The sequence below is a fragment of the Haliaeetus albicilla genome, chromosome 11, assembly GCF_947461875.1.
Source record: "Haliaeetus albicilla chromosome 11, bHalAlb1.1, whole genome shotgun sequence".
Taxonomy (NCBI): Eukaryota; Metazoa; Chordata; class Aves; order Accipitriformes; family Accipitridae; genus Haliaeetus; species Haliaeetus albicilla.
Genome location: NC_091493.1, coordinates 16885386 through 16903885, shown reverse-complemented (window position 1 = coordinate 16903885; position 18500 = coordinate 16885386). Strand labels below are relative to the sequence as shown.

The 18500-nt window shown below is 37.1% G+C and overlaps 1 protein-coding gene across 9 annotated transcripts in view; it reads left to right on the top strand.

The window, feature by feature from the left end:
* Window positions 1-15613, top strand: part of KAT6B (lysine acetyltransferase 6B) — a 125820-nt gene extending 110207 nt beyond the window's left edge. For all 9 annotated transcript variants that reach the window (XM_069796283.1, XM_069796281.1, XM_069796286.1 and 6 more), the window contains 5 exons: window positions 4915-5146; window positions 7303-7462; window positions 8081-8347; window positions 9591-9900; window positions 11827-15613. In XM_069796283.1, coding sequence (XP_069652384.1) covers window positions 4915-5146; window positions 7303-7462; window positions 8081-8347; window positions 9591-9900; window positions 11827-14306 — 3449 coding nt within the window. In that variant the 3' untranslated portion in view covers window positions 14307-15613. The remainder of the gene's footprint in view (window positions 1-4914; window positions 5147-7302; window positions 7463-8080; window positions 8348-9590; window positions 9901-11826) is intronic.
* The last annotated feature ends 2887 nt before the right edge of the window (window positions 15614-18500 follow it).

The following is an 18500-nucleotide window of genomic DNA, read 5'->3' as shown; positions in this document are numbered from 1 at the left end:
TTCCCAGGCGAATAGGAAACCATTAATGAAGTGTTCATTCAATCCTGTGCAATATACATACCACAGTTTAACTACTTCTGTGTGTAACTGAGCCACAGTGTGGCCATGCTTTCTTATGTGCACTCAAACAACTGTAATTCAGACACCTACAACCAGGGCGCAAGTGGGCTGGAGGGAAGGGAGGACAAGACTGAGGTTTTTGGTTTTGTGATTTACTTGAATCAAGTTAAATTACTTGGCTTACTTGAAAACCTAATGGCTTTATAATGATTGTGGTCGGTCTTAATTAAACACACTCAAAGAAACTGAACTTTTTTTAGCTAGATCTCTTTGACCATTCATCAGAAATGAAATGATAAATTGATTTGTTCATTGCTATAGAATTATAAAGCATGTATAGAGAGCACACAGATTACAGGAGAGTCCTTAAAGAATATCTTCAAACTTCATTTGACTTCCTTCTGTCAATTTTAGTTTGTTCAGTTGGTCTTTCTCAGTATACCAATTCAATTATTTAGTGTCTTTATTTGCTGCTTCTTCCTATGCCACTGGCCTCTATGTAATCTGCATGTCTGTCTTCTTATATGTTTGAGGGCTAGCCTGCCTTTGCTACCATGTTAGAAGCAAAGGGACAAGTCTGTATTTCTTCAATATGTAATAAAATTCAATTCAGCTGTCTCAAGCTAAATTGTATCTGCCGTATTTAAAACTGTGGAGTGATTTATGCTTAATACTAGAAAGCCAAGTAGTGAAGTTTGGAAGTGTGTATGGCAGGAAAAGGAGGATGTTTCTTGGACTTGGAAGTAAGAGAGACTTAGTAATGAAATAGCTGCTTGTGGCAGTTTGTATCTTGAAGTATGCATAAAACTGCTTTTGTGCCACAGGACTGAAAGGGGGCTGATACGATCCTGATTTTTAGAAGATTTTCAGGAGAGAGCTAGGGAGATACAAGTCAGTTCACCTCAGGTCAGTACCACGCATATTAGTGGACATGACAATAAAGACTGGTACACATAGGTAAATGCAGTGAATGGAGAAGGAAGATGGACTCTCTGCTGCTTGCAAAAGACAGTGATACTTAACAAATATTACCAAGTTCTTAGAAAATGCCAAAATGTGTGAGGATGATACACATCTGAGGGGTTCCATTTGTTTGGACAGAACCAGACTAATTCTGTTTGCATGTGTGAGTTTCACAAAATGGTTGCCTGTTTTAGTCTGTCCCTTGGATTTTTCTGTTGGCCACTGTCAGAACAGGGTACTACCAAGCCGGACCTCTGATCTCAGGCTGTTTAATTTAAGAGACAGAACTGAGCATAACAAAATCAGTAGTTAACTGAAAGTTGCTGGAGACTGACACAGGTGTATTAAAGTTATTGTTTTCACGTAGGTGTGTTGAGGACTGCTTTAGCTATTTCAGGGCAGTTACATACTGGGAATGCTGTAGATTGAAATTAAAAGATAGTCCTCAAGTTAATTTCTTTTAAATGTATGTTTTCATGTCTGGTTTTCTCCTAAATTTGAGTTGAAGGCATAAAATACATGTATCTTACACTAACTTTCCCTTTGTTAGATTGAATTTCTTCTAATTGTTTTGAATAAGATAAAACCTTATTGGTTCTGGGGGGGTTTGCGTGATAAAAATCAAAGGCTGTAAATCGTGTGTGGCTTCACTATGAAGGCTGGAGATAAGGCAAGAAATAAAAATCATTAATGGTATTTTGGCTGTTTAATTTGTGATACTATCACTCATACGCTGAAAAGATAAGATAGGCAACTCCTTTGTTGTTCTAGATTAGGTCTTGTATTTTGTTGTAGGGGTTTTTTTGTGTAACATACAGTCTTGACTTGTTTACTCGGGGCGGGGGGAGGAGGAGGAGCTATATTTTGTCCTCTGAATGTTGCTGTTGTTCATAGTCTCAAATCAGGGGTTATAGTTCAAGAAAGTTCTTTCAGGTTTCCCCTTTGAGGCTATCCATTATTAAGATTAGGTAGACACAATGACACTGGGGCTATCGGTTTAACAGGGGCATATTGTGCTCATTTCAGATGCTTCAGGATAGATACACGAGCTACCAAGATCAGTGTTTTTTATTTACCTGCAACTTAGATCAATTATTTGGCGTCTCTTTGGTAAGTTTAATTTAATAGATGTCGTTCAAATCACAGAATCTGTTAAGAGAAACTTTCCATTTAGTGCTCGCTACGTGTAACTGAGACTGTTACCTGTGATTTATATTTTTGATCCTACAAAATGTGAGTATCTTGGATAAGCATAGGTTATATTGTAGAATGGTAGGAGAAGGATACCAATAGATGTTATTGCCGTGCAGATGAAGGTTTCACTGCTTTAACGTAGAGTAAAAATATGTGAAAATGACAACTAAGAACTAGTCGCAAAGTCCCCAGCCATTGGAAAGAACTGATGAGCGAGGATATACTGGTAAAACTCTAAAGCTACTTGTGGTTGCCTAACTAATGATTCCAAACTCTTGATAGTGATTTTTTTATTAAGCCTCATAAAATGTTTACCAAGAAAGTGTAGTTACAGCCCTGTTACCTATGAGGAAAATGAAAGAGGGGGAAGAAAGTTCTTGTCTAAGTAATTTTGAAGCATAGTGAAATACAAGAATGAAATCCAGGTCTTGCAAACAGCCTACAAACACTTTCTATTAGTGCCCAAGTTCTCTTGAATGTGAAGTTGGTGGGTTAAACTGTGAAGTTACTTGAAGCAACTGAAAGTTCTCCTCATGGATTTATTTAAAAATCTGGGTTATTCTCCCTCTCTTTTCCTGTATTGAGACTTCTATCCCTACTTGTACTGCTGCAGTTTTGCATGTTTTTCTATAGGCAATGACATCTTAGTATAAAATTTGTCTTTATATGTTGTGAACAAGTTTATCCAAAAATCTTTCTTGGTGCAAGTGAAGCTTTGTCTAAAATTATGCAGAATAAGCTATATGCTGTAGGTCTCTTTTTGTGCAGCTGGAAGTATGGAGGTAGAACAACAATTCTTTACCTTCAAACTATTCAGGATGCAGTGTGGTTTTGAATGCGAAGTTTGGCTTTTCCTGTCAAAAATAGTTACATGTAGTACTAAGACGTATCTAGTTATAAAAAAATTTAATATGCTGAAACTTCAAATGTTAAAACACCTTCCTTTTCTTGAGTTTTAAGGTAGTGTTTCTTCTGTAAAACAGAACAAATTTACTTGCTGAGTTTCCAGTGGTACCATGCAGATGTATGCAGGCTTTATGTAGGTTTCTATGTGCTACATAGAAGTAGGCAGATGTGGGGTGGTATTCCTCCTGAAGCTCTGGCATTTTATTGTAAATCATGCTAATAGATACGAAGGGTACACTACTTATTTCCTTATTTATGTTGTTAGTGATCACTTGGAATGTAGTAGGATATCTGCTTTTCTGTGTAAACATTTTTATGCGAACTGGAGGTTAGAGTATGAGTACCAGTGCATATGTATTTTCCAAATTCTGTTGTGAACCTTTTGTATTGCCCCCATAAAAGGGAAGACCATTGTTTCAGGCTGAGTAAATATATATGTATGTATGTATTTCATGGGGTTTTTTTGATATACAAAACCCAGATCTATTTGTGTGTGTGTTCAGTTTGTATATGGTAGAGCATACAGCAAAATAAGGAGACAGCCACTGCTTCACTCAAAGCTGAACATTGATCATATGTTTTTAATTTATAGCTAACTTGAGTAGGAGAAACTTTGTGAAGAAGTCAGTAGGATTTGTTGAGCAAATGTGACACGGCTGTACTAGATATGTTTTAAAGCAATCTTTGAAAAATAAAAAGAGGGATTTCAACTTAAAAAAAAAAAGAAAAGTATTTAAGAGTATTGGAAGGCAAAAGAACCATATATGTTGGTGGATTCCAAATGACTTTGAGTAATGTAATTCCATAAGCATGATGTCCACATCTGTAGTGGAATAAGCATTTTGTAAGCCTGGTGTTTTAAAGCCCATGTTTTGGTAGTGTTTGTAAAGGCACGGTGCAGAATATGTGTCATGGAGAGATTAATTACTGTGAAAGGATACATTTTATTAATTGTGTTGATTTGGGGGGTTTTTTTCCTTTATCCTGAAATAGTTTTAATGGTGGCAAATACCAGACTACTTCTGTTATCTCCAAGCAGGTGTGTTCTACTTTAAATTGTAAAAGCTTCTTAAAGCTGAAGAGAGTTAAAAAGGACTTAAAACACACATAGAATATAAAATGAAGGTGGTGTATTGTATAATAGCTGATTGATTACTGTCTTGAAGACTGCAAAATGGAATTATGTGAATGTTCTTAAATGTTAATTAAGGGAGATTATTTTTTAATTATTTTTTCTAAGTAATTCTCCTAGTAGTTCAACTTGTGAATTGTATGTCACCTCTGAAGTACAACAACTAACTGTTTCATCAAAAACTTAGTCACCTGGGGCTTCTTGAAGAAAACTGACTTAACTGATATTACCCATGACACTTCCTCTTGAGATTCTTCTGAAAATTCTTGGCTTCAGTGATGTAACTCAGGTGTAAAAGTTTCTCAAAAGGCCAGGCAGTTGTAGTTCTAAATGACATCATGTATGATGAGACCTGTTCTGAAACGTGTTCGCTTTTTCTTTTCTCCTTGCCTTGTGATAAAAAGGGGGGGGGGGGGGTTGGTTAATGTTTGATTCTTGTAACATAAGATCTGAGTCTCTTACAAGAATTTAATCCTTTTCTATGCCATTATATGATGAAAAACAATCTCTTTTATGGGTAGGATATCTTTAGTTGCAAGAAGTATCAATAATGTAGTCAGTCATGCTGATCTTTTTATTAATACCAACTTTCTTAAGGGGTAGTTAAAATTCTTTAGTTTTGTTATCTCAGTAAGGTATTCTGTTTCTTTTCCTTCTAGGCTATTTACTTTCTAGAAGAGAGGGTCAAGCAGGATCCCCTGAAAAGCCATTGTCTGATCTGGGTCGTCTCTCATACTTGGCATACTGGAAGAGTGTCATATTAGAATACCTTAACTGCCACCATGAAAAACAGATCAGCATCAAAGGAATGAGTCGAGCTACTGGAATGTGTCCACATGATATTGCCACAACCCTGCAGCAGCATAGCATGATAGATAAAAGAGAAGATAGGTCAGTGAATCTTGTAAAAAATTTTAGAAATACTGAGACAAAACATTAATTTTCTCTACTTACAAAACAGTTGATGTGAAAAATGTCTGTGTAAAATTCTGACTTTAAAATGAATGATAACCATTTTACTGAAGAAGGGCAGTACAGCTGGGTCTTGTTAATGGGCATCTTAGATAAAGAGTTTTTCTCCCTAAATAAATGGTGGGGTTTTGGATCCTCTTCCATGTTAATGGTTATTAGAAGGGTGTGGCCAGCTTGAAACATTTTCAGTGAAGAATTTTGTTTCGTTCAGTATCATCTTCCGTAAGTACAATTCCTGACTCTTACTTTGCAAATATCTTGCTTTGAATACTAGTGAGGGGAAAAATTTGGGGTTGTGGGTGGCAGTCTCTTTCTCCACACCCCTTTTTCAATCATTACTGAATTCATACGAGCCATGGGATCAGGTCAGCTCTACATGAAGTCGTCCTGCCCAAGGTACTGGGAATGCAAGCTTCTATTTAACATTATGATCAATGTTGAAAGTTAGTGCACTGGGAAGGTGAGTTCCTGTTTTGTGAATATCTTCTTTCTTAATGATCTTGATTGATACTTTAGATTTTAAGTGGGCTGGTTTTGTTGTTTGGGCTCTTTTTTTTCGTAAAATGCCTTAAATTACTTTCAATGGTATTTGTGTTTCTGAAGAGCTTCTTAATTCTTTCTGGATATTCCAATCATAGAAACCTCATAATTAAGCAAAACTGCCTTACAAACAGTGGGTTGCCAAAAAATAAAATTAAGATCAGGAATAGTGCAGTCTCAGTAACTTTTATGTGCACCAGCAGTACTATTCAAAACTAGTAAGTTTTGAACTAGTAAGAATGCAAATCTTCAAAAAGGAGATTGGATTACAGAATGGTATTATGCGAGTAGTAAGAGGAGTGCTGTCATGGCATTAAAACCTTAACTTTCTGGGGTGCTTATTTATGGACAACCTGATGGGAAAAATGCATTTTAAGGGAGATTCAAATATGTATTGGTTACTTACATGCAGCTTCTGCCATCACAAATTATTATAGGGCCTGAATACTGATGCCCAATTAGAAAATAATGTTTTTTCATCTATAGAATTCAAAATACTTTATGAACAAGGTCAGTTAGTCTTTTTTCACAGGTAGTAAAGCTTAGACAGGGACATGAACTGACTTGGCTAAAGGTATCCAGAAGGTCAGTGGCTGAACCAGGAAGAGAAATCGCATCTTTGAAATTCCTGCCAGACACTTACCTTGGGAATCGGGTATGGCTTCTTATGATTTCCTACATTTTGTTAATTTTGCATACATGTAGTGAAGTAGAAGTTTGTCACAATTCTGTGAAAAGGGTTCACCTGGATCTGACCTTTTGTTTTTAAAGCATTCTCTCAGTGAAAAGCAATACTGTCACTTAACCTACCTGATTTTTACAGCATTTGAAATTCTTGCTAAAAAAAAAAACAAAAAAACACAAAAAACAAAAAAACATTTTTTGTTGTTTAGAATTGTATAGTTCTTTGTAACAGGGGAATTTGGTGGGATATATGCTAGTATGTTAGCATACTGTGCTATTATGTTAGTCTTCACCTACTTTTGAAATGCTCCTTCATTTCATAGTCATTAGAAAGTTGTTTTCTACTGCATCAGTGTAGGACTAAGGTACATTTTTATGCTCTGTTAGAAAAACCGATGTTTCTAACTCACTTTCTTGTCCAGTTAGCTGCCATCTTCAGTTGTAATATTAACAACTTCTTTACTCTTTATTTGATGATCCACGGTGTTTTCTATTTATGCCTGTATGTCATATTAAAATTGGAAATTGTTCTGGCAGTGACTGAAGTGCTAACACTACACCTCTTACGTGGATTTAGAGTAGTCAACTCTAAAACCTTTACTTTCCTCTCTGTTGCCCTAGTGATGTTTAGTGTTGAGCTTTCACTTCATAAACTATTTTTTCCTCACTTCCGCTTAGTAAACAGTCAGTAGTGTGTGTTACCTATGTGTGATAGCTGATATTTTTAGTTTGATGTATCCATTTATTTATCCATCTATTTTCACAGGTTATTGTGCAAAAGGATTTAAACTGTAGGAAGGTTGTTCTAGGTGATCACTTTCTAAAATAAATTACTGTTTATTGGATTGTAGATTTGTAATTATTAGAAGGGAAAAGCTGATTTCAAGTCATATGGAGAAACTGAAAGCGAATCCACGTATCAATGAGGTAGATCCTGAAAGCTTGAGATGGACTCCTTTGTTAGTTTCTAATGCTGCAGTTTCTGAAGAAGAGAGAGAAGCAGAAAAGGAGGTAATAGCAGAAACTTCTTATTCTGAATTTCCCTTCCTTTGGATTTCACCACTCTGAGTATTCAATATTAGGCTTTCTTAAACAGAGCAGTTTTCACTTTGACCACTGCTTAATGATAGAGGATACTGATATTACTGTAATGCAAAATTTTTGGAAGCTGTGCAGCAAGACATGGTAACTTTGGGAGGATGAATATGAAAACTTAGAACATGAATCACTTGTCATAGAGCTGTATTTATCACTCCTGAGGTAGTCGAAGAGCATGTAATCAGATCAAATTTGGTGCAGAGCTCAGGGGCTGCAGTGTCAATCGATTCTTTGTGTTATGAACTTGCTCAAAGTGATCCATGTCAGTGGGCATGTAATGTAGTGCTAAAGGACTTAAATCAATTCGCTGCATCATTAATAGTGCTAAATATCCCATGAAATGCAATCTTCTTTGGTTTGTTATCCTAACTGTTGTAAAGGACCTACTAGATGATTCAGCTGAAATGTTGTTGCTAGGTTAGCCAGCAGTGCTAATCAGGGTTGACTTATTGTAACTCTTTAGCTGAACGTAAAGGATATGGCTAAGTAAATGCTGTTTCAGTGACCTGTTATTTTAACCTCAACCTTCAGGCTGAGCGTCTGATGGAACAAGCTAGCTGCTGGGAGAAGGAAGAGCAAGAGATATTCTCCACGAGAACTAATAGTAGGCAATCACCTGCAAAAGTACAATCTAAAAATAAATATTTGCGATCTCCAGAAAGTGTGGCAGTGGTGGGGGAGCGAGGGCAATCCACAGAGCAATCTAAGGAAAGCAGCGAGGAGGATGGCGGGGATGAGAATCAGCAGAGTTCGCCTCCCCGGCTGACAAAGCCACAGTCACTGGCCATAAAAAGAAAGGTGTGTTTTTTCAGTGGTTTGGTTTAAAGTCATTCATCTCTGATTTCAATCAAATCGTTGTAATCAAAATAATAATCTGGCTTTTTACGAACATTATTAGATTGTTTTAATCCTTTTTTCTATTGTTTGGACACTGAACAATTCTTGTCTTCCTGTATTTAGTTCTCCATCCAATTTTTTTATCTTCTGGATTTTTCACAGAGCTGTAAAATACTAGTGACACAAAAAAATCAGAATTCCCTGTTAATTTTTAAACTAGTGATTGCCCTCTGCTGTTTGGCATTGGTATTCGTTCAGTATTCTAATGCTTCTTCCTTTTTTTTCATTTTAAGATGGAGTCCAGCTTGTGGGATTTGCCCTTCTACTGTTCTTAATATAGGGACTCCTTAAAGGGGAATACTGTTTTTAAAAAGCAAGTGCTGTTAAAACAAAAGGGTTTTTTTACCCATATTCTTCTAATTTCCAAGAGATTTAAATGTTAAATTCTGGTTAGTGCAGTGTTCATATAAATCTTAATTTCGTTGAAAAAGCAACTATTTGAATGGATTAAATTGGTAAACCAAGCATCCCAGAATATTAAAGCACTCACCTTAGCATATGTATTTAGGTGTCCCTGGTGAGAGTTAGGGAATTGGAGTGTCCTTTGTTTATACTTTAGATGAGCAAACTTGCAAGTAACTATAAATCTTTGAGAATGCATAATAATAGAAATATAAACTGTTGAACAGTTTTTTTCTTTATAGCAGCCAACTGTAGGATTCTTCTAGTGTATTGTTGAGACCCGTGTGAAGCTTGAGGTGCACTTCCTTTGCTGTTACCTATTTTTCTGTATACATACTTATTTCTAAAATAGCAGAAACCAGAAATGTAGAAGAAGAAACTTTGATACTTGTGAAGGTTGTTGGGGAATTATAAATCTACAGAGGAAAGATGTGTAAGTACAATGTGTGTAATATTGCTATGAATATTATTTGACAGAAGAAGGTAAAAATCACTACAATATGAAGAAAATTCTAGTCTTAATTTTCATCTACAGAAAGGTTTGTGTGCATGTATAGATACATACCTATTTTAACTGTTTAGACATTTTAGTTTTCTGTCTACACTTGAATTTGATGCAATGTAAGGTATTTTTTTGAATGAGTAAATAGATTATTGTAAACTCACTTTACAAAAATTTATTTATTGATGTCAAGAGTCAGCTAACAAACAGGAATGTTATATTTCTGGAATTATTTTTCAGAGACCTTTCATACTGAAAAAGAAAAGGGGCCGTAAACGCAGAAGGATTAATAGCAGTGTTACAACAGAGACAATTTCTGAAACAACAGAGGTATTGAATGAGCCATTTGATAACTCAGATGAAGACCGTCCCATGCCACACTTGGAACCTACTTGTGAGATGGATGGGGAAGATGATGACTTGAAACCTGTTATTAGAAAAGCTTTTGAGTATCAACCTGGGCAACAGAAACAGGAGAAGGAGGAGGAGGAAGAGCAGAATAAGGAAGAGAAAGATACTTGTTGTTACAGGAGTGATGACAATTGTACAAGTAAGCTGAAAATGTTCTTATATCTTCACAAAACTAATTTGTCAGATGGCCTCCAAAGGAAGTGTTTATTTTTGTCATAAATATGGAAATTTTAAACGAGATGTGTTTAGACATTTTGGTCTTAAAAATCTTACGATCATAATAATGCTTTCTGCTTAGAGGTGCTACTGCAGCCATTAATCTCAGATAGTTTATTAGAATTCAGTGGTGGCTTCAAATTTTTTTGTTTTGGTTCTATTGTGTTTACTTCTTTTGTTATTCCTAACCCATTAATATTACAATCTGGGTTTTGTGTTCAGAAAGCAAATGTTTTCCAGTCTGAAGCACTGCAGTCCTTGTCATGTTGCCAGCAACAACTTTTATGTCCCTACGACAGGGCATTTCATACTCGACAGAGCAGGGGTATCACTGGAATGCTGACTAATATTGGTTTTGTATCCTTGGTAGAGGATACAAGCAAGAAGTAAGATTTGATTTACACAAATATCTTTCTATTCTGCATTGTTGGTAATTCAATGAAATGTTTGTTGTTTCTGGGGCACAATGTGTCCTCAGCACTAGGGTCCCTATTTTTTTTCCCCACAAAAGAGAGGGATAGTTTTAACAGTGTTCTTTCAAAGTTGCTTATCTAGTTTGATTTCAAGGATATTTCCTGGCAGAAAAGCTAATGGGCGGATAGTGAAACTACTAATGAGCTATTCTGAATGTATACTCATCCCTTGACCTCCTGGCTCTCAAATTATGCTTTTAAGTTTTAATTGCAGAACGAATGACTGGATTCTCAGGTCTATATATTTTCTCTTAAGAAGCCAGTGGTTACTATTTTAGTATTTTCATAATTCCATGGGAAGTTTAATCTTTGCTTAGTTGAGGGAACATGCACTGATTTCTATTTTAAACAGCTTTTGTGTGACTAGAGCAACCATGCTTACAAATGTTGGTGCTGTTACAAACCAGTGCACAGGTACATTACAATATTACCACTTTTTCCTGCTTATCAACAGAAGTGAATTAAACTAATAGTAGCAAATTCAGAGTGTTCCAGCTCTGTCCCAGTGGTCAGGTTTGCACTGCTTTAGTTAGACAGATACTGCGTATTTGTCCACGGACCATGTCATCACATTAATTGACTGTAGGAGTGTTACTACAGTGAGAGGCAGAACTTGGCAAAGGAGTATTGCTGAAGCCATTACACTCCCAAGTGCAGCATGTTATATCCTGAGAATTCTCCCTTTTTCTGGTGTATATGTAAGTGGTATTTGGGGAGAGAGGAGAGGAGTGAATGTGTTTGGGTAGGTTTTTTTATAGTCAATGGATTAATTTAGTGTTCTAATGCACTCTGTTTAATTGCAATTATCTTTTGCCTTTTGTCATGTATTGTGAGCTGTGTCATGATATGCTGCCCATGAGAAGATATTAGAATGAACCACCTTTTTTCCAGTGTTGGTACTAAAGCATGATTATATGCTTACTGTGGCTTATCATTCAGAATGGTCAAACAGGAAACTCCAGACTCATGTTATTACTGTCAAAGAAGATCAACATGCATTAGATCAATGTCTATATAGTGATGGCATACCTCTATTCTAAAAACAAAGGTTGATAATCAAATATTTGGACAATATTTTTGCTTTAGTTTACATGTCGTGTGATTTTAAATCTCTGGGATTCTTCTAGTGTATAAATGATGGTTCTGATGGTAACTATTAAAAGGCCACCAAACAAGAAGAACTTTATATATCTATGTGTTTGAGCTGTAGATATTATGTCATTCTATTGTGGCTTGAGATCTGTTTATAACTCTTGTTCAAGAGTTTCTTAATACATTTTGAGTTTATAAATTGCTTTTGGGTTTATGGTTGAAAATACTGATTAGTTTGTGCAAGCTAAGACTTTTCTTTTGTCTCTATTTATTGCCTCCCAAAGATAATACAGAGGATGTAGCTGTGTTGGAAGAAAGCACTAAAGACAATCTTGAACCTTTAAAGAGTAAGCAGGGTTGGCCCAAAGGAGTTAAGCGTGGTCCATCTAAATGGAGGCAAAGCAAAGAAAGAAAACCTGGCTTTAAGCTTAATTTATACACTCCACCCGAGACTCCTATGGAGCCTGACTATCAGGTGCTGGTGGACGAACAAAAGGAAGCAGCTGAAGACAAGCCCTGCACAGTTCCTGCTGTTTCGGAGGAAGCAATTAAAGAGCCTGTTGAAGTATTACCACCACCAGATGATGAAGTAAAAGAGGTAGAACCTGAACCTCTGCATCCACCCAGTGAACCCTTTGAAAAACAAGAAAATGATATGACAAAAGCTGGGGAAGAAGAAAGGAATGTAGAACAAAGTGGAATCAATTCAAAAGATCAAGAAAAAGACAAAGCAGAAGAGGTGTTTCTGCAAAAAGAGGAGTCCATGCATTTGGATGATCAGGAGGAGGAGGAGGAGGAGGAACCTTCTCACAATGAGGATCATGATGCAGATGATGAAGACGATAGCCACATGGGTTCAACGGAAGTGGAGAAAGAGGAACTGCCTGGTGAAGTTTTCAAAGAAATGCTGGAAACACAGCAGTCTTTTTTAGACGTAAATGTTCAAACTGGTAATTCAAATCAGGAGGGCTTAATGGATTGTGGTGTTGACCTTGCAGCTGATGAGTGTGAAAGTGACCAGAAAGAACTTGCTACAGATTCAGACCCCGTGCCTGAATCTGATGATGATCATACAGATAACAACCAGGACCAAAAAGCTGGTGAAGAATTACATTCCGATTTCAAGGGAGAGAGTACTGAGACTATGGAGATTGATTCAGAGACGGTTCAAGCAGTACAGTCTCTAACCCAAGAAGCAAGTGAACATGAAGATACATTTCAGGACTGTGCAGAGACTCAAGAGGCCTGTAGAAGTTTGCAAAACTATGCCCATAATGACCAAAGTCCCCAAATGACCACATTGGATGATTGTCAGCAGTCTGACCACAGTAGCCCAGTTTCATCTGTGCACTCTCATCCCAGCCAGTCAGTTCGTTCTGTTAATAGTCCAAATGTTGCTCCTTTAGAGAACAGCTATGCTCAGATCAGCCCAGATCAAAGTGCCATTTCTGTGCCGTCTCTGCAGAACATGGAGACTAGCCCAATGATGGATGTTCCCTCAGTTTCTGATCATTCGCAACAAGTTGTGGATAGTGGGTTTAGTGACTTAGGGAGCATTGAGAGCACAACAGAAAACTATGAAAACCCAAGCAGTTACGATTCTACAATGGGTAGTAGTATCTGTGGAAACAACTCTTCTCAAAACAGTTGTTCATACAGTAGCCTTACATCTAGTAACCTAACGCAGAGTAGCTGTGCAGTGACACAGCAGATGTCTAACATCAATGGAAGCTGCAGTATGATGCAACAAACAAACATCAATTCTCCTCCCACTTGTAATGTAAAATCTCCCCAAGGTTGTGTTGTTGAAAGGCCTCCAAGCAGCAACCAACCGTTATCCCAGTGCAGCATGGCTGCTAATTTTACACCACCTATGCAGTTAACTGAAATCCCCGAGACTGGCAATGCCAACATTGGATTATATGAAAGAATGGGGCAGAGTGAATTTGGAGCAGGGCATTACTCACAGCCATCTGCCACCTTCAGCCTTGCCAAACTGCAACAGTTAACTAACACGCTTATGGATCATTCTTTGCCTTACAGCCATTCAGCTGCTGTAACTTCCTATGCAAACAGTGCCTCTTTGTCCACCCCCTTAAGTAATACAGGGCTTGTTCAGCTTTCTCAGTCTCCACATGCTGTTCCTGGAGGACCCCAAGCACAGGCTACCATGACCCCTCCCCCCAACCTTACTCCTCCTCCCATGAATTTGCCACCTCCCCTTTTGCAGCGTAATATGACTTCGTCGAATATTGGAATATCCCACACCCAAAGACTGCAGACTCAGATGGCCAGCAAAGGTCATGTTTCTGTAAGAACCAAATCCACACCTCTGCCACCTGCTGCTGCAGCCCATCAGCCACAAATTTATGGCCGTGCTTCACAGACTGTGGCCATGCAAGGGCCCGCGCGGACCTTAACGATGCAGCGTGGTATGAACATGAGTGTAAATTTGATGCCAGCCCCTGCTTATAATGTCAATTCAGTGAACATGAATATGAATACCCTTAATGCTATGAATGGTTATAGTATGTCCCAGCCAATGATGAATAGTGGATATCACAGTAATCATGGGTATATGAATCAGACACCCCAGTACCCTATGCAGATGCAGATGGGCATGATGGGAACTCAGCCATATGCACAGCAACCAATGCAGACAGCACCCCACAGTAACATGATGTACAGTCCTCCGGGGCATCATGGCTACATGAATACAGGCATGTCTAAACAGTCTCTTAATGGATCCTACATGAGAAGGTAGGTCCTTTGGAGAGACAGACTACCAAACTAGCATATTGGATTGATCTGCACAAATATCTTATGGAGAGTACGATTTCAAAACCAGCAATTGGTGTGAATGCAAAAACATTTGTTGGCACCATTTAAAAGCTGTATGCAGCAGAAAGCCTTATACAAGTTTTTCTTTTTTTTGTTTCTTGGTTTTTTTTTTTTTTGTTTCATTTTGTTTTGTTTTTTAACTTTGTGGGATTTAACTTTTCTTCTCTCTGGGGGGAAATAGATGGTTTTCCATTTTTTCTTTATTTCATTGAGCTTGAAGTTCTCTGGAAAGGAAGAACTCTTTCTATGAACTGCAATTACACAGCAGCTGATGGTTCAGAGCCATTTTATGTGCCTGCTCCCATTAAAAATGTGGATAAATAGACTCCAAAACTATCAGACAGTACTGCATCGTGAGCTTTTTCTCTCTCCTTTCCCCACATGTAAATGCCTTTTAGCAGTTCTTTTATGGTATTATTTTGTTTCTGAAGGTGACACTTCTGCATGCCGCTAATGTCTTTGTTAGTGACAGTGCATTTTGTAGTACTGTACAAGTGTTGTGCTTAACAGTAAGCCATTTCTTAATTTTTTTGCCTTGATTAGGTTACCCTAGTTTGAGGGGTAAAAAAAACAGAACTATATTTTTGTTAATTATAAAACTTGTAAAAAAAAAATAAAAAAAAGCTGCGAAAGCTGTTCACATTTTGGTTAGTTCAAAGGGTTTTATTGCTGTATGTTTAGTGTAAAGTTGAGACTCTTTTCCATTTTTGTGACCAGTTTCTTTGGGGCTGGGGTAGGAAAAAAGGCAGCTTTCTGTTTTATAAATAGTTACGGTTTTTTGTTGATTGAAACATCTCAGTGTTTATTTGTCAAGTTTTGAAACATTTTCATATATGTCCAAATACCTGGCAGGATTTAAAAAAGTAGTAGTGAATTTGGTGTAAAGTTGCTATTTTATGGAAATGCCTCTAACTTTACATTTTCATTCCATCTGTAGATTTTTCTATCTTTATAAAATATTGGAGTTATTTTTTAAGGGAAAAAATAGAGCAGTAGCGTGTGAATAGCTCAAACTAAGCTTACAGATCGCATGTAAAAAGGCAAAAGTTATTTGTGTCTGTTTATATTGCTTCCTTTTTTGTAGCCTTTGTACCTGTACAGAGTGACTGTAAGGGCCGAACAGAAGAGGCTTGATACATGTAAAAATAGGACCCAGTGACACTCTTGTATTTATGTTATCTTTTTAGTCAGTCACTTAAAAAAAAAAATAAAAAAAAAAAACAAAAAAAACCCCAAACCCAACAAAAACAAACAAACAAAAAAGCCCCCAAGAAACAAAAATAAAAACTGCAAAAAAACCAACACATGCCCCTTCCCTCAAGCTGTACATTTTAACATAAAATAAATTATGATGAGCCATTTTTAGCCTCTTGTGTCTTGTCATAGTTTGATGTTGCATGGGAATTACCTCCTGAAACAGTGTTTGTTACAGTGCTCTCACATGCTTGATCTAAAGCCCATTAAAGCTGATGGGGTTTGGATTAGGCTGTTAGAGCTGAAGTGTAGGTTACTCATCATAACTGCATACACCTTGTGAAAATAAAGAGTATCTAAGATTATTTTTTTTAATAATCTTAATAAAATATTGAATAAATATGTATTTAATACATTACAAGGTTGTCAATATTTAATGTATGAAACTTCTTTCCTATAGAAAGTGTTAATATATATGTAAAAGGGTATATGATAGTAACAGACATGGTGTTTGAACTGTATCTTAATGACAGAATTGTAATTTCTTTCTTTGTCATTGTTGCTGGGTTACAAGATGATGCAAATATTGTGTTGAACCTTTGAGTTCTGTGTATATACATGTGTATGTGTGCACACAAATGCATACACGCATATATGAACACTTCCAATCTAGCAGTAGAAGGTCTGTAAAAATCAAGAAGGCTGTCTATATGTGGAGCTCTTGAGTGGACCAAGTTTAAATTGGGCACGTGTGAATCTGCACCAGAAAAAATCCTTGTAAGAATTTTTAAAAATGCTTCTAATGTGAATGGTGCCACTGAATCCCCTCTCTAGCCCGCTGACACTGTGGGAAGGTTGCTAGCTAAGGTGAAAGGATTGGTCATCTTGACTGAAAACTCTGTGTCCCTATTCCAGTATGGAGAGCAGCTTTTTAGGTGATTTTTTTTTTTTTTTCTGAAAAGTCAGAGAAACGTGTATTTCTTTAAATAAAACCCTTCAAGTGTGTGGTGTTGCCAGATGAAGAAATTGATACTACAGATCCATGTGCATAACCTGTTCAATTTTATTATGATGGGGCAGCAGTCTAAAATAGTAGATCTGAATGGGAGCTAAAATTGCTGGTCAAATGGTAATTTGGACTAACTTGTGTTTTAGGAGTTCAGTATGCTTGATAAGGAGAGCACAATACAACAAAGATCTTTGTTCATGCACTTATGTTGTCAAATTTGCTTTTTGAAGGCAGAGTATTCATAGTACTTAAACTATACGTGTGTTTGTCTTCACAAAGTCCCTGTCACCTTTTTTTACGCTTAGGAAAAGGAAGGTTGAACTCAACACTGTCAATGTGCAGCCTTGAGCGTGTATAACTAGGACCTTGTATCTTTGGTGAATAATTGCATCTCAAAGTAGGACTTGGTTTTGTGGGTTTTCATTTGTGTGTTTTTACAGTGAGTGAAAAAGGCACCTGGGTCTCTATCCACTGCTCATTTTCAGATTTCCAAGCTTGTAACATACAGGCAAATCAGACCTTCTTAACAATTCAGTATGTGCTAACCTGAAACAGAGCATCCTGACTCCAGCATATTGCTAAAATTCTGTATTTGCAATATATGGATTAAAAGTTGGGTGGAAAATGATGTGCTGCGTGTGCACAACAGGCAAGTTTCCAATGTTGTTTGTTTTTTATCTCAGAACTGAATTCCTTTCTGGAGGATAAATGGCTCTCCTACGTCTTTTCCCATAGTGATTATTTAGCTGTGAATTCTGTTTTATAGAAATGCTGTCTTTTCCTTGACAGATCTACCTGATCTATGTGTTGTGTGCCCATTGCAGTGTCAGTTTTGACTGTGTGCTCTAGTACCATCCCAGCTGAGAATTAGATCTTTCTTTAGTCTCTCAAAAGAATTCTTCAGAGTTGCAATAGATGATTAAGACCTGGTTCTAGGGAAGATACTTGTCTTTGGAGCAGAACCTACTTCATCTGGAAGGTGCCGAATGACAGTACTCCTAAAAGTTGCACTCTAGCCCTTTAGTAAAGACAGGAATGGTAAGTGTTGTTGCACCCTGGCCACCTGATCTCCTACCAGTAGACAAAATATAACCAATTTTTCGCTAACTTTGTAAGAAGCTGTGTGATATAAGCAGAAACAGAGGACTTCTAAACATACAAAACTTTCATGTTAGATCACTGTCTATGTCTTGTAGTTTTATAAGCTGTTTAATTTGTCTGTCAGGCAGGCTAGTTGATGCAAACAAACTCCATTTATATACAATGTGGTAAATAGAAAGAATGGGCCTGGCATTTATCTGTAGTGCTGAGGGTGATCCTAATACAGCCTGTTCTGTAGAGACTGACACCTTTAGCAGCACGCAAACTAACCGATGTAGTAAAGACCTATGACTCTCTTTTTCTTTCTCTTTACTCTTAATAGTTCTCTGTATTAAAACTGTGTATTTCCAGCATTGTTTATGACCTATATAGTCATACAGGTCAGCTCTTCCATAGTGAAGCTCTGGGGTATGCATTGATCAAAAGTTGTTGTTTTGAGCTTTGTGGAGCAAGGAGAAGATAAAAGGTAGTATTAGTTTTGGCTTTTTATAACTTGAGTAATCCAAATTCTTGGTAGTTTTTTCCCCATTTACTAAATAAGAATAAAGAAGTTTAATTAAGCCATGTTTAAGGCCTTCAAGTAGTATGTGTAGAAACACTGGAATACAGGGTTCTATTGATTTACTTCTTGAGAAATCAGTTTTGTGCTATTTTTCATCTTCCATGCAAGAATGACAGTTCCTAGTGCCTGAGTAGCTTGGAATCCTGTTTTTTGGAAATGGTAGATACATTCTTCTGTCACTGTCAGTGTTGCCATCTGCCAGTTTCCTAATCTCCTATGCAGGACAAAATGAGTGGGAACTACTTAAGAGT